The sequence below is a fragment of the Bufo gargarizans genome, chromosome 11 (assembly GCF_014858855.1).
Source record: "Bufo gargarizans isolate SCDJY-AF-19 chromosome 11, ASM1485885v1, whole genome shotgun sequence".
NCBI lineage: Eukaryota > Metazoa > Chordata > Amphibia > Anura > Bufonidae > Bufo > Bufo gargarizans.
The window spans coordinates 88,568,546-88,582,122 of NC_058090.1; the positions used below are offsets into that span (position 1 = coordinate 88,568,546).

Here is a 13,577-nt window from a genome sequence, read left to right on the forward strand (position 1 = left end):
ATGGTACGGGACTATGTGCAATGAAGGCCAAGTTCAGTTAGTTGGTTAGTTATTTCCGTCAAAACCAGTAGTGAAGCCTACTCAGATATAAGGTATAATGGGAAGATTTGTACCTGTTCTCAGCTTCTGACCCACACCTGGTTTTGGCTCCCAATAACTAATGGAAATAATTGACTAAATAACTGAAGAGTAATCTTGGTCTAAGTAGTAAACCATAGTAGATGATTCACTATCAAAACATAACTACGTAGGACACAGGAGCAGAAAAACATTAACAAATGGATTGGGAGTGGAAAGTTATTGGGTGTTGGTGCCCTGGAAGCTATGGGGAGTGCAACCTCCAGAAGCACCATCAAGTCCCTTTAGATGAGCATCTGGAGATATTACAACTAGACACAATATACTGTATCTAGGGGGGATTTATTGATATGGTTTTCTAATGATGGATGGTCATTTCCTTTTCATTTAGTAAAGGTCATTAATATGAGGCCTCTTCCTAGCCAATGTGATGTCATATACATCGGTCACATGGCCTTGGTGAAGTTGAGTCCCAGTGATGTCATGTAAATCGGTCACATGGCCTTGGTGCAGCTCAGTCCTAGCTATCAAATGGGTGGCGTTCTGCTTGGTATATGTGAGGAGGCCGGGTGCCACATCTTCCTCAAACAGCTGATCACTGGGGGTGCTGGAATTCAGATCCCTGCTGATCTCATATTGATGATCTATCCTGAGTACAGGCAATCAATATGTAAATTACGGAGAGCCCCTTTAATGCTTAATTCCATATGTGTTCTTTTATCATTTTCATGTCTTCAAATAGACCTCCAAGTTGAGGTCTTCAGTGGTAAAGCTGCCATGTGGTTATTTGAAATATTTGTGCCCAATTTTTCTTTTTGAGTCATTTAGTTGGAATTTTATGATACACAGCACAGAGGTTGTATATTGTGTGGTCAGTCCAATCTGGAGAAGTAATACATGTGGTGGCTCCAGGTATATACATGGCGGTATGTCCTCAGTTGTAATGCTGTTGACTGATCTTGTTACCCACTCGTTCGGTATGTTGTAGAGCGGTCTGATTTTTCCATAGACCTCATCCATTTTATATGATAGAAGACAAATAGAGCAGCGGCTATTGACAAGCATGCAGATAATGTCAGGCGGACTATATTCTGCCGAGTGTACCCGATATTGTCTGAGGGGCCTGAAAAAAAATGTTCAGTGAGTTTATTTTCATAAAGAACACACACAAGTCTACTATAACAACAAGTTATATACCAGAGAGGTACCCAACTAGATGATTGTATAGTTTATTGCTTAATTCGTATAATTTTTGGGGAAGGCAGGAGGATCCAAAAAAGCAACAATTATTTCCATTATTTTTGGTTTACTGTGTGGTATGAAGTAACAAGTTAAATGTTATTAACACTTTTAGGGGGAATTTTTTTTTGCATTCTTTTCATTTTGGAAAAATCATTTTTCCAATTCTTTATTTTACAGGTCTTTATTAAAATGTTTAAGATAACTTTCTGGAGTCCCGTCAGCAGACAGCTCATTTGGAGATCTTATCTCTGATAATAAACATAACAAATGCCGCTGACGTGTCCATAGCCTTTAAAGGGGTTGTGCAGTGGTTTAATATTGATGACTTATCTTCAGGACAGATCATCAATATCAGATCGGTGGGGGTCCGACACACGGCACCCCTGCCGATCAGCTGAAGGAATAGCAGCGGTCCAGCAAGCACTGCTTCCTCTTCAAAATTACCTGCGTGCCATCTCGCTTGTAGTAGCAGCACAGTATAATTAAAATTGCTCCATCCCATTAAAATAAATGGAACAGAGCAGTCATAATTACATCGCTACTGTGATTGCTAGCCTCCATGAAGATTGATTGTTTGTTGGCAGCATATCCCTGTTTACATAGGGCAGTGCCCTGCCGACAAATTAACATTTTACAGTCAATTATCAGGAATAAACGCTTGTACGAAGGTTTGTCCACATAACTGTCCCAGTCCTCAGCTTGTAAAAGGTAGATGGATAGATGGGAAAGTGCATATGGATGTAGCAAACATTAACTTAACATTAAGATTTCATTCATACACAGCATTTTTTGGAAAAATGCCATTGCAGTTTTTCATGTAGTTTTTCTGAGCTAAAGCCAGAAATGTATCCAGCAGGAAGGAGAAGTTCAGAGAGCCCATGAGGACCCCAGAGGATGGGCATGGTAGTGGCCCTGATAAGATGTGTCTTGATGTACACCCTCAGGCCATTGCTACCTGCAGTGGAAAGGTGATTTGAAGAATCAGGCGAGAAGTATAAATATAACTTGTGGTATACCCAGCAGTAGTATGTGCAAAGTGCAATTTCTGTACCCCAGATGATGGGACATGATGGTTGCTAAAATGGTACACCTCAGATGTGCTTTCTTGATGATAACTCTCTCTCACTTCTGGCTAGCAGCAATATGCTGGCACTTGTGGATATAAGTGTCTACTCTGTAATGCAGGCTTGGAGTTAGTCTGGCCTGGATGTAATCTAGGTGGTGGGTGTCTGAACTGTATGCCTTCACCTGCAGCAGAGGCTGTAAAGCTGTAGTTGCTGTTAACATGCTGTAGCTTCTCAGATAGAAGTGGTTCTTCTAATCTCTTTGGAATAGTGGTCTGAACAAGGTCCCTTGGAGTAGGAGCTCAAGCATGTGCTTCCTTCCTCCACACTAACTAGATTAGGACTCCCCCTCCTGGCAGGAAATAGGATCAGCCCACTCCTACCAAGAAGGGAGGAACTGGGTGATTAAACCTGTCCCTGCCAACCATACCTCTCATGCTGGTGTACTGGGTGTAACAAGGCATAAATGCCTAACATGGCAAAGCAATTGCAGATACCCCCAGGTATGGGGTATTGTAGAAGTATGAGTATTTCCTTTATATTCCCCATTCCTTCTGAATCCAGTTCTAGCTTTGAGTAAAAAAACTGCAGCATTTTAAAAGAAAAAATACACTTCCCATATTAAATGCAGAACTGTAGTAAATCTTAACCTGACTTTTTCAAGGACTCTTGTTGTGGTGTAAAATTAACGTGTAATACATCTCTAGGGTTATGTTACACTTTCCTCAAAACTAAGGGGGTAATTTATCAACCTGGTGTAAAGTGGAACCCATAGCAACCAATCAGATTCCACCTTTCATTTTGGACAGCTAAATTCTTTCATGCTCCAGGTACTGGAAGAGGTCCTTCGAGAAACACTAGGTAATAGTGACCACAATATAATTATATTCCCCTAAACTATAAGAAGCAAACTCTGTCCGGCAGAGCAAAGACACTGAATTTAAAAAAGGCAAATTTCCCTAGGTTGAGGGCAGCATTTCAGGGCATAGACTGGGAGCAGCTACTGTCACATAATAATACTGAGGATAAATGGGAGAGCTTTAAATCCACATTGAGTAATTGCACAAAATGTTTTATTCCTTTAGGTAACAAGTATAAACAGCTAAAATTAAACCCCCTATGGCTTACAGCTACTGTAAAAAGACACAAAAAATGGCATTTAAAAAATACAAATCTGAGGGGTCAGCTGTAGCCTTTGAGGTTTACATAGGGCTTAATAAAATCTGTAAAAAGGAGATAAAATTTGGAAAAATACAAAGCAAACAGCAGGTGGCAAAAGAGAGCAAAACAAATCCCAAAAAAATCAATGGAGAGGTGACTGTGCATGTACGATGCGCTAACCTTCACTGCTATAGGAGTTCCGAAAATAGCTAAGTGGCCTCACTCGGTTATTTTCTCCCCATTCATAGCAGTGAATGGGGAGCTTGCAGCACATGTGCGGCATGTTCTCCTTCACTTCAGCAGCAGTATTCTGATATAGGTGTGGTCCCACCTCTGGTCTTAAAGAGGACCTTTCACCTGGAAAAACATTGTGAACTAAGTATCCTGACATATACAGCGGTGCCCAGGGATCTCACTGCACTTACTATTATCCCTGGGCGCCGCTCCGTTCTCCCGCTATGTCCTCCGGTATCTTCGCTCAGTAGGTTATAGTAGGCGGAGACTGCCCTTGTTCTGCTGGGCGTCTCCTTCTCCTAGGCTGTAGCGCTGGCCAATTGCAGCGCAGAGCTCACAGCCTGGGAGAAAAAAACCTCCCAGGCTGTGAACTCTGCGCTGCGATTGGCCAGCGCTGCAGCCTAGGAGGAGGAGACGCCCAGCAGGACAAGGGCAGACTCCTCCTACTATAATCAAGTCCCCTAAGTCTCCGCCTACTATAACCTACTTAGCGAAGATATCGGAGGACATCGCGGCGCCCAGGGATAATAGTAAGTGCAGTGAGATCCCTGGGCGCCGCTGTATATGTCAGGATACTTAGTTCACAATGTTTTTCCAGGTGAAAGGTCCTCTTTAAGTAAATATAGTTGGGACATAAACCAGTTGTGTGATTCCCTTCGTGACAAATTTTAACCTTACGGACAAATACACTTTTTCCTCTTCTGTGTTTCAGCAGTCTTAACTTTATTTTTTCAGCAATGTTGCATAAGACCTTGAAGTTTGTGGGAGTTGTGGTTTTTAGGAACCATTTTGCGTTGCATACAATGTACAGGTTTTTTTTATTTATTTTTTGGGGAGGAAGAGCGAGCAAATGAAAAAAATAAAGCAATTTGACAATTTTTTTTACATGTTTATGCAGTTTAGCACTCTGTGTCAATAATATGCTAACTTTATTGTAAAGGTCATTATGAAGATATGAAATTTATATCCGTCACTTTTTTTACAAAATAACTTTTTGTTTTGTTTCATCGCTTTTCAAAAGCAATACCTTTTTTATTATTATTATTCCATCAACAGAGTTCAGTGAGAACTTTTGTGCTGGACTAATTCTTATTGGAATCTTTCAGGGATAAACATCTGCGTTTTTAATCACTTCTTACTCTTTTTTTTGGGGGGGGGGGGGGGGGGGACCAAAATCTAATTGTTCTTCTTCTTTTTTTTTTTTTTTTATGGTGCTTCCTACCATGCAAGGTAAAGGAGTTGTTGTTATGTAGTATGAGTCTTTACAAAAAGGCAAGGTTAATTATGTGTAGTTTTTTTTTTTACTCTTTTATTTTTTCAAAAATGGGTTTCTAATTAAAACTATTTTAAAAAATGTTGCTAGATTTTATGTGAGGTCTTTTCTATTCACATTTTTTTTAGCCCCACTAGGGGATTTAGCCGTGCAATCCTTTGGCCGCTTCAGTATTCCTGCAATCCTTCTCTACTGTTATCGTTATGTCTGTCAGTGTATGGCTAACTAATGACTATTAGGTCCTGCCTAACGCAGAGTCTTAATAGGCTCCGATACATGGCAAACAATGGGTGCCATTGGTAAGCTTATGGCTGCCACATCCGCACCTTGCCATCCTATGTTTGTATTGCAGGGGTGCTGATGGGCTGACAGAGGGAGCTGCCTGTAAAACCCCTTAGATGCTACTGTCAGTATAGACGTCTGCAGCTAAGAAGCTAAATGGCCAGGATTGTGGTTAACTCTGATCCCAGCAGTTATAGGGGGAGAAGTTGCAGGAGAAGCGTTTGCTATTAATTAGCATCAAACTCAGATCCCTGAGCTTGAGAAAAGTATTAAAAGGATCCAACAAGAATTATTTAAAATGGCCACCAAGACCTGTCCTAGAATGTGAGTAGGTCTGGGTGCCACCAGTTGCAGAGCTGTCTAGCGGTCTGAGGGGTCGGGGCCTCCTTACACATTACGCTCTGGCACTTGCATATGCTGTCAGGTTGTTTGCTCAGGATGACATATCATAGGCAGGATCACATCATTACCATCTATTGTAGATTAGTGTAGTGAGCCCCCCTTCCCACTACCCTAGACAGCTCTGCAAGTGATGACACCCGGAGCTATTTTTATGTTAGAATCCTTATGTGATACTTTCATGTTTTATGCTTACTTGCTATAAATTTTATTGTGGATACTAACCAACCATGTGTATGCTTGATATTGAGTGACTCCCTACCAGTCTTTTACTCCATGATCCTGACATTAACTTCACTGATACACCAGACCACCAGTGATCCTGACATTAACTTCACTGATGCACCAGACCACCAGTGATCCTGACATTAACCAAACCGATACAGTAGACCAGGGTTCCCCAACTCCAGTCCTCAGGGCCCACTTGCCGGTCGGGATTTAGGAGTATCCCACAGAATGAATACCTGTGGTAAATCCTGATGCAGGGACGCTAATTATATCAGCTGCCCAATACCTCGGAAGTCCTAAAAACATGACTGGTAGGTGGGCCCTGAGGACTGGAGTTGAGGACCACTGCAGTAGACCACCAGTGATTCTGACATTAATAACACTGATACATTAGATTATCAGTGATGCTGACATTAACCATTTTCCTAGACTAGTAACCTTAAACCTGCGAGGATGATCTTATTTCCATCTCATACTACCAGCACATTTCAGTATTTATTATTCATCTGCCACCAGCTGTCAGAACACCACGTGCTAGGTTTTCGTGGCTGTCAATATTCTGTTTGTTTAGCAATAGTAAAGCTCTTGCATGTGTTGTCAACTTCCCATGGCACCTGTGCTCACCTAGGTTAAATGTATGATTGCATCTTAAATGCAGAAGCCTAGAATTTTGTCATATTAAAGGGCCCATAAATTATTTTTGGGGCCATGATGCCAGTTACATGTAGTGCTCCATAGTGACTAGAAATCAGTCGCACCCATCCTTTTAGATCAGATGATGAACAGCTTTACAACCTGCATCAAGTTTTTCGATCATTTCATCTTCCTTAGAACTCATGCATTTTATGATGAAGGAAAATAAAGTAGTCCTTATGTGGTCTCTGATGTATCATGACTTTGTAGAGTAATTACAACATCTCGTTCTTGTGTTACATCAACAGTTTCCAAGGTGAGACCTCATGGGTGGTTCCATGGGTGAAGTTTTGATTTATTTTACATGTGGAATGCTTACCTTTTACCAATATTTTAGACCAATTACTGATCTTCCTTGTAGGGTGTGTTAAGGACTTTACTTCGCAGGTATAATTCCCAGAATGCTCCAGGTGAGCAGTCTGAACTTCATACTTATTAGATGAATCAAATTCCCGTACCATCTGTCCATCTCTGTAGAAAGCAAACTGCACTAAAGTAGGCTTTGTGTGTGGATGAAGAGTTGTGTGACAGGTCAGGGTCAAGGCATCTCCTTCGAAAAATTCTTTGGTCACTTTTATATTTGGATGTGAGAATAGCTCTAAATATGAAAGAGATGGAAAATACATTACATAGAGTGATTTTACACTTTCATCAACACTGAATTCATTCATGGTCCATGGTATTCATACTCGCCCTCTATCTGGATTGGTTCCTCTGCACTTTTTTTCCTCACTCTTCCATCTGTGGTTTGCACTTCACATGAATAGTTCCCAGAATGCTCCAGCTGTACCATGGAGACATCATAGATGTCCTTGTCACCAAATCCCTGAACAATTCGTCCTTCTCTGTAGAAAGCAAATTGTATCTGTGTGTTTTGTCTGGGAGGATGGAGACTTGTCTCACATTTTAGGGTCATGTTATTCTTCTTAAAAACGGGATGTGGGGTCACTTTTATGGTCGGAGTTGTGAACAGCTCTAGAAAAAAACTAAGTGTTAACGATATAATATTAGGGTGATTTGCACTGGTAGACTACATTCCATAGACACGAGTAGCATTTTGACATTACAGCAACATTGGAGAATGTAGAGAAGAATATGCATTTCATCCGGGTACAAAACATTTCTTAAAAATTGTGCCAAAAAATTCTAATTCGGGCTGTCCTAAATCACAATCCGATTTTACCGATACATGTGAAATAGAGAAGACGGAAAGAACTTAAGGTACAGCCACACAATCGGGTTTTCTGGTGCAGTTTTGGAAGCCAAAACCATGAGCAGATTAAAACAAAAAAATTGAGAAGTAGTATCTGTTATTTATGCTCCCCCCCCCCCCCCCCCCCCCTATGATCCACTCCTGATTTTGGCTTCCAAAAATGCACCAAGAAACCTGACCATGTGGCTATACCCTAAGCGTGAGATCGGCAGGGGAGCGACTCCCGGGACCCTCACCAATTTGCGGTACAACGACTCCACAGCACTCCATGAATGCTTATGCCTCTTCCTAGGCCATGTGACCCCACTTTCATCTGTCACGTGATTTAGGCACAGCTCAGTCCAGTTTAAGTGAAGGGGGTTGAACTGCGATACCAAGCACAGCCACTATTGAACAGTCAGCACTGTACTTGGCAAGGCTGCAGCACTCCCAAAACTCTAGCAAGCATTACATTGATTGGTGAGGGTGCCAGGATTCAGACTCCTGCAAATCTGAAATTGATGACTTAGCCTGATGATTAGCCATCAATTTGAAAATCTTGGATAGCCCCTTTAATGGCCATGCAAGATTATTTGGCAAATGATACAGTCATTAACAAACTTCAAGGAGTTGTCACTTTCTGTGCAGCACAGCATCTCTTCCCTCATTACCATCCACCACCCTACCTGAGCTCTCCACAATGCTGCACCTCCATACATCTCCTCCCTCATTAACGTCTACCACCCTACCTGTGCTCTCCAGTGCTGCACCTTCATACATCTCTTCCCTCATTACCGTCTACCACCCTACTTGTGCTCTCCACAGTGCTGCACCTCCATACATCTCCTCCCTCATTTCCATCTACGACCCTACCTGAGCTCTCCACAGTGCTGCAACTCCATACATCTCCTCCCTCATTTCCATCTACCACCCTACTTGTGCTCTCCACAGTGCTGCACCTCCATACATCTCCTCCTGATCTGTCTACCACCCTACTTGTGCTCTCCACAGTGCTGCTCCTTCATACATCTCCTCCTGATCTCTGTCTACCACCCTACTCGTGCTCTCCACAGTGCTGCTCCTTCATACATCTGCTCCTGATCTGTGTCTTCCGCCCTACTCGTGCTCTCCACAGTGCTGCACCTCCATCTCCTCTCTCATTTCCATCTACCACCGTACTCATGCTCTCCACAGTGCTGCTCCTCCATACATCTCCTCCTGATCTCTGTCTACCACTCTTCTTGTGCTCTCCACAGTGCTTCACCTCCATATATCTCCTCCCTCATTTCCATCTACCACCCTACTCGTGCTCTCCACAGTGCTGCACCTCTATACATCTCCTCCCTCATTAACATCTACCACCCTACTCGTGCTCTCCACAGTGCTGCATCGCCATACATCTCCTCCCTCATTAACATCTACCACCCTACTCGTGCTCTCCACAGTGCTGCATCGCCATACATCTCCTCCCTCATTAACATCTACCACCCTACTCGTGCTCTCCACAGTGCTGCACCTCTATACATCTCCTCCCTCATTAACATCTACCACCCTACTCGTGCTCTCCACAGTGCTGCACCTCTATACATCGCCTCCCTCATTAACATCTACCACCCTACTCGTGCTCTCCACAGTGCTGCACCTCTATACATCTCCTCCCTCATTAACATCTACCACCCTACTCGTGCTCTCCACAGTGCTGCATCTCCATACATCTCCTCCCTCATTACCATCTACCACCCTATTTGTGCTCTCCGTTCTGCCAGTGATCTAAGATTAAAATCCACCATAATCCGTACCTCTCACTCCCGTCTATAAGACTTTTCTCGAGTTGCACCTACTCTCTGGAATGCTCTGTCCTGGAATATCAGGTCAATTCCCAACTTCCCTACCTTCAAACGTGCCATAAAAACACATCTTTTTAGCCAGGCTTATCAAGCTTTCTAAAATGACTCTTTCCCGAAGAAACCCCTCCCCAACCAACCCCTCAGGCTTGGATGTGATCTATACCACTGTTTTCAGTACAAGAATCACTTGACTACTACATATCACAATCAACTACCTTATGTGTCACTCCCACTTCATCATAGATTGTAAGCTCTTGCGAGCAAGGCCCTGACTCCTAGTGCTGTTAGGCTACTTTCACACTGCCGTTTTGGCTTTCCATTTGTGAGATCCGTTCAGGGCTCTCACAAGCAGTCCAAAATGGAACAGTTTTGCCCTAATGCATTATAAATGGATGAGGATCCGGTCAGAATGCATCAGTTTGGCTCCGTTCTGTCTCCATTCCGCTTTGGAGGCGGACACCAAAACGCTGCTTGCAGCATTTTGGTGTCCGTCTGACGAAACTGAGCCAAACGGATCCGTCCTGACACACAATGTAAGTCAATAGGGACGGATACGTCACTGACACAATATGGCACCATAGAAAACGTTTTGGTTATGTTAAAGATAATACAAACGGATCCGTTCTGAACGGATGAATGCGGTTGTATTATCTGAACAAATGCGTTTGTGCAGATCCATGACGGATCCGCACCAAACGCGAGTGTGAAAGTAGCCTTAGCCAGTTATGTTGTGATGTATTTTGTTTCCTACATGAACCCTCTGAATTTGTAAAGCGCTGCAGAATATGGTGGTGCTATATAAATGAAGATTATTATTATTATTATTATTATTATTGGATAGAAAAGTCACCACAAATGTGGCTAATCTGATCTCAACCTCACACAGTAGTGAATCGTCAGGATACGTGTTACTCCAATTGTGTTGTGCACATCCTGCCTGGATTTACCTTCTACAGATACAGAAGCTTCAGCTGCATGTACAGACCATGAACTATAATAGACTTCTTTTGCACATTTGTATTTCCCGTCACTTGTCCTGTCTACATTACTAATATGAAATTCCTCATCATCGCTCCCGTCTGTAATGACTTTATTCTCCTTGTAAAACGTTGTCTTTCTTCCTCCATATCCAGGATAGTGGTGACATCGTAACTTCATCTCATCTCCTTCATAGACATATAGAGGGGTCTGCAGGATGAGCCATTCTGTAATACATAATGAGATAAGACAAGGAGACATGTATGATCTCTTCTCAGTCCTGTTATCTGCTGTGTATAAGACGAGGGGACGTGTATGATCTCTTATCAGTCCTGTTACCTGCTGTGTATAAGACGGGGGGACGTGTATGACCTCTTATCAGTCCTGTTACCTGCTGTGTATAAGACGAGGGGACGTGTATGATCTCTTATCAGTCCTGTTACCTGCTGTGTATAAGACGAGGGGACGTGTATGATCTCTTATCAGTCCTGTTACCTGCTGTGTATAAGACGAGGGGACGTGTATGATCTCTTATCAGTCCTGTTACCTGCTGTGTATAAGACGAGGGGACGTGTATGATCTCTTATCAGTCCTGTTACCTGCTATGTATAAGACGAGGGACGTGTATGATCTCTTATCAGTCCTGTTACCTGCTGTGTATAAGACGAGGGGACGTGTATGATCTGTTATCAGTCCTGTTACCTGCTGTGTATAAGACGAGGGGACGTGTGTGATCTCTTATCAGTCCTGTTACCTGCTGTGTATAAGACGAGGAGACGTGTATGACCTCTTATCAGTCCTGTTACCTGCTGTGTATAAGACGAGGGGACGTGTATGACCTCTTCTCAGTCCTGTTACCTGCTGTGTATAAGACGAGGGGACGTGTATGATCTCTTATCAGTACTGTTACCTGCTGTGTATAAGACAAGGGGACGTGTATGATCTCTTATCAGTCCTGTTACCTGCTGTGTATAAGACGAGGGGACGTGTATGACCTCTTATCAGTCCTGTTACCTGCTGTGTATAAGACGAGGGGTCGTGTATGATCTCTTATCAGTCCTGTTACCTGCTGTGTATAAGACGAGAGGACGTGTATGATCTCTTATCAGTCCTGTTACCTGCTGTGTATAAGACGAGGGGACGTGTATGATCTCTTATCAGTCCTGTTATCTGCTGTGTATAAGACGAGGGACGTGTATGATCTCTTATCAGTCCTGTTACCTGCTGTGTATAAGACGAGGGGACGTGTATGATCTCTTATCAGTCCTGTTACCTGCTGTCTATGAGACGAGGGGACATGTGTGATCTCTTATCAGTCCTGTTACCTGCTGTGTATAAGACGAGGGGACGTGTATGACCTCTTATCAGTCCTGTTACCTGCTGTGTATAAGACGAGAGGACGTGTATGATCTCTTATCAGTCCTGTTACCTGCTGTGTATAAGACGAGGGGACGTGTATGACCTCTTATCAGTCTTATTACCTGCTGTGTATAATACGAGGGGACATGTAGGATCTCTTATCAGTCCTGTTACCTGCTGTGTATAAGACGAGGGGACGTGTAGTGACCTCTTATCAGTCCTGTTACCTGCTGTGTATAAGACGAGGGGACGTGTATGATCTCTTATCAGTCCTGTTACCTGCTGTATATAAGACGAGGGGACGTGTATGATCTCTTATCAGTCCTGTTACCTGCTGTGTATAAGACGAGGGGACGTGTATGATCTCTTATCAGTCCTGTTATCTTGCTGTGTATAAGACGAGGGGACGTGTATGATCTCTTATCAGTCCTGTTACCTGCTGTGTATAAGACGAGGGGACGTGTATGATCTCTTATCAGTCCTGTTACCTGCTGTGTATAAGACTAGGGGACGTGTATGATCTCTTATCAGTCCTGTTACCTGCTGTGTATAAGACGAGGGGACGTGTATGATCTCTTATCAGTCCTGTTACCTGCTGTGTATAAGACGAGGGGACGTGTATGATCTCTTATCAGTCCTGTTACCTGCTGTGTATAAGACTAGGGGACGTGTATGATCTCTTATCAGTCCTGTTACCTGCTGTGTATGAGACGAGGGGACGTGTATGATCTCTTATCAGTCCTGTTACCTGCTGTGTATAAGACGAGGGGACGTGTATGATCTCTTCTCAGTCCTGTTACCTGCTGTGTATGAGACGAGGGGACGTGTATGATCTCTTATCAGTCCTGTTACCTGCTGTGTATAAGACGAGGGGACGTGTATGATCTCTTCTCAGTCCTGTTACCTGCTGTGTATAAGACGAGGGGACGTGTATGATCTCTTATCAGTCCTGTTACCTGCTGTGTATAAGACGAGGGGACGTGTATGATCTCTTCTCAGTCCTGTTACCTGCTGTGTGGGCAGCAATCCCAGGAGGGGGAAAGTAGTTGTAATAGTGGCAAAGATGAAGGTGGTATCTTTTTTGGTGGCAGTCCATAGCGGAAAAAGGATGGTGAAGTCAATGACCAAGCCCGTTTGGATACAATACATAAAGTCTCTCTTTGCTGAATAGATGATGGGAGTTGCAGTACATATAGCAGCAATAGGCACAGTTCTGAGGTATATTCCAGAGTAAGCTTTTCCCAATAACTGTGTATAGGCAGTGAAAATACTAGAAATCCTCCCACAGACTCTCTCTATAGTTCAACCTTCCCAAATAACCACAGGTGGGCAATTTTCATTAACACTTTCTGCAATGCCCATTCTGCCTGGTACAGATACTAGGGTAGTGGGCTCCAGAGTCAATTAACCCTTTCCACTTGCACTAAAGTGTTTTGCCATAAACAAGCATTACCTTACTGTCTTTATCCAAGCACAGCCTTGAAAGTAGATCTAAACCGTTCAAAATGTCAGTTCTCTTTCTCTCAGGGGAAGTCTCTCTGTTCAGT

The 13,577-nt window shown here is 43.2% G+C and overlaps 1 protein-coding gene across 1 annotated transcript in view; it reads right to left on the bottom strand.

The window, feature by feature from the left end:
* Positions 1-3,566: 3,566 nt before the first annotated feature.
* The window catches only part of LOC122921387 (Fc receptor-like protein 5), a 126,387-nt gene continuing 116,376 nt past the window's right edge, over positions 3,567-13,577 (bottom strand). Inside the window, exons 16-18 of the mRNA XM_044271366.1 lie at positions 7,348-7,462; positions 6,974-7,252; positions 3,567-3,607 (exon numbers count right to left, since the gene is read on the bottom strand). Of these exons, the coding sequence (XP_044127301.1) occupies positions 3,567-3,607; positions 6,974-7,252; positions 7,348-7,462 (435 nt within the window). The remainder of the gene's footprint in view (positions 3,608-6,973; positions 7,253-7,347; positions 7,463-13,577) is intronic.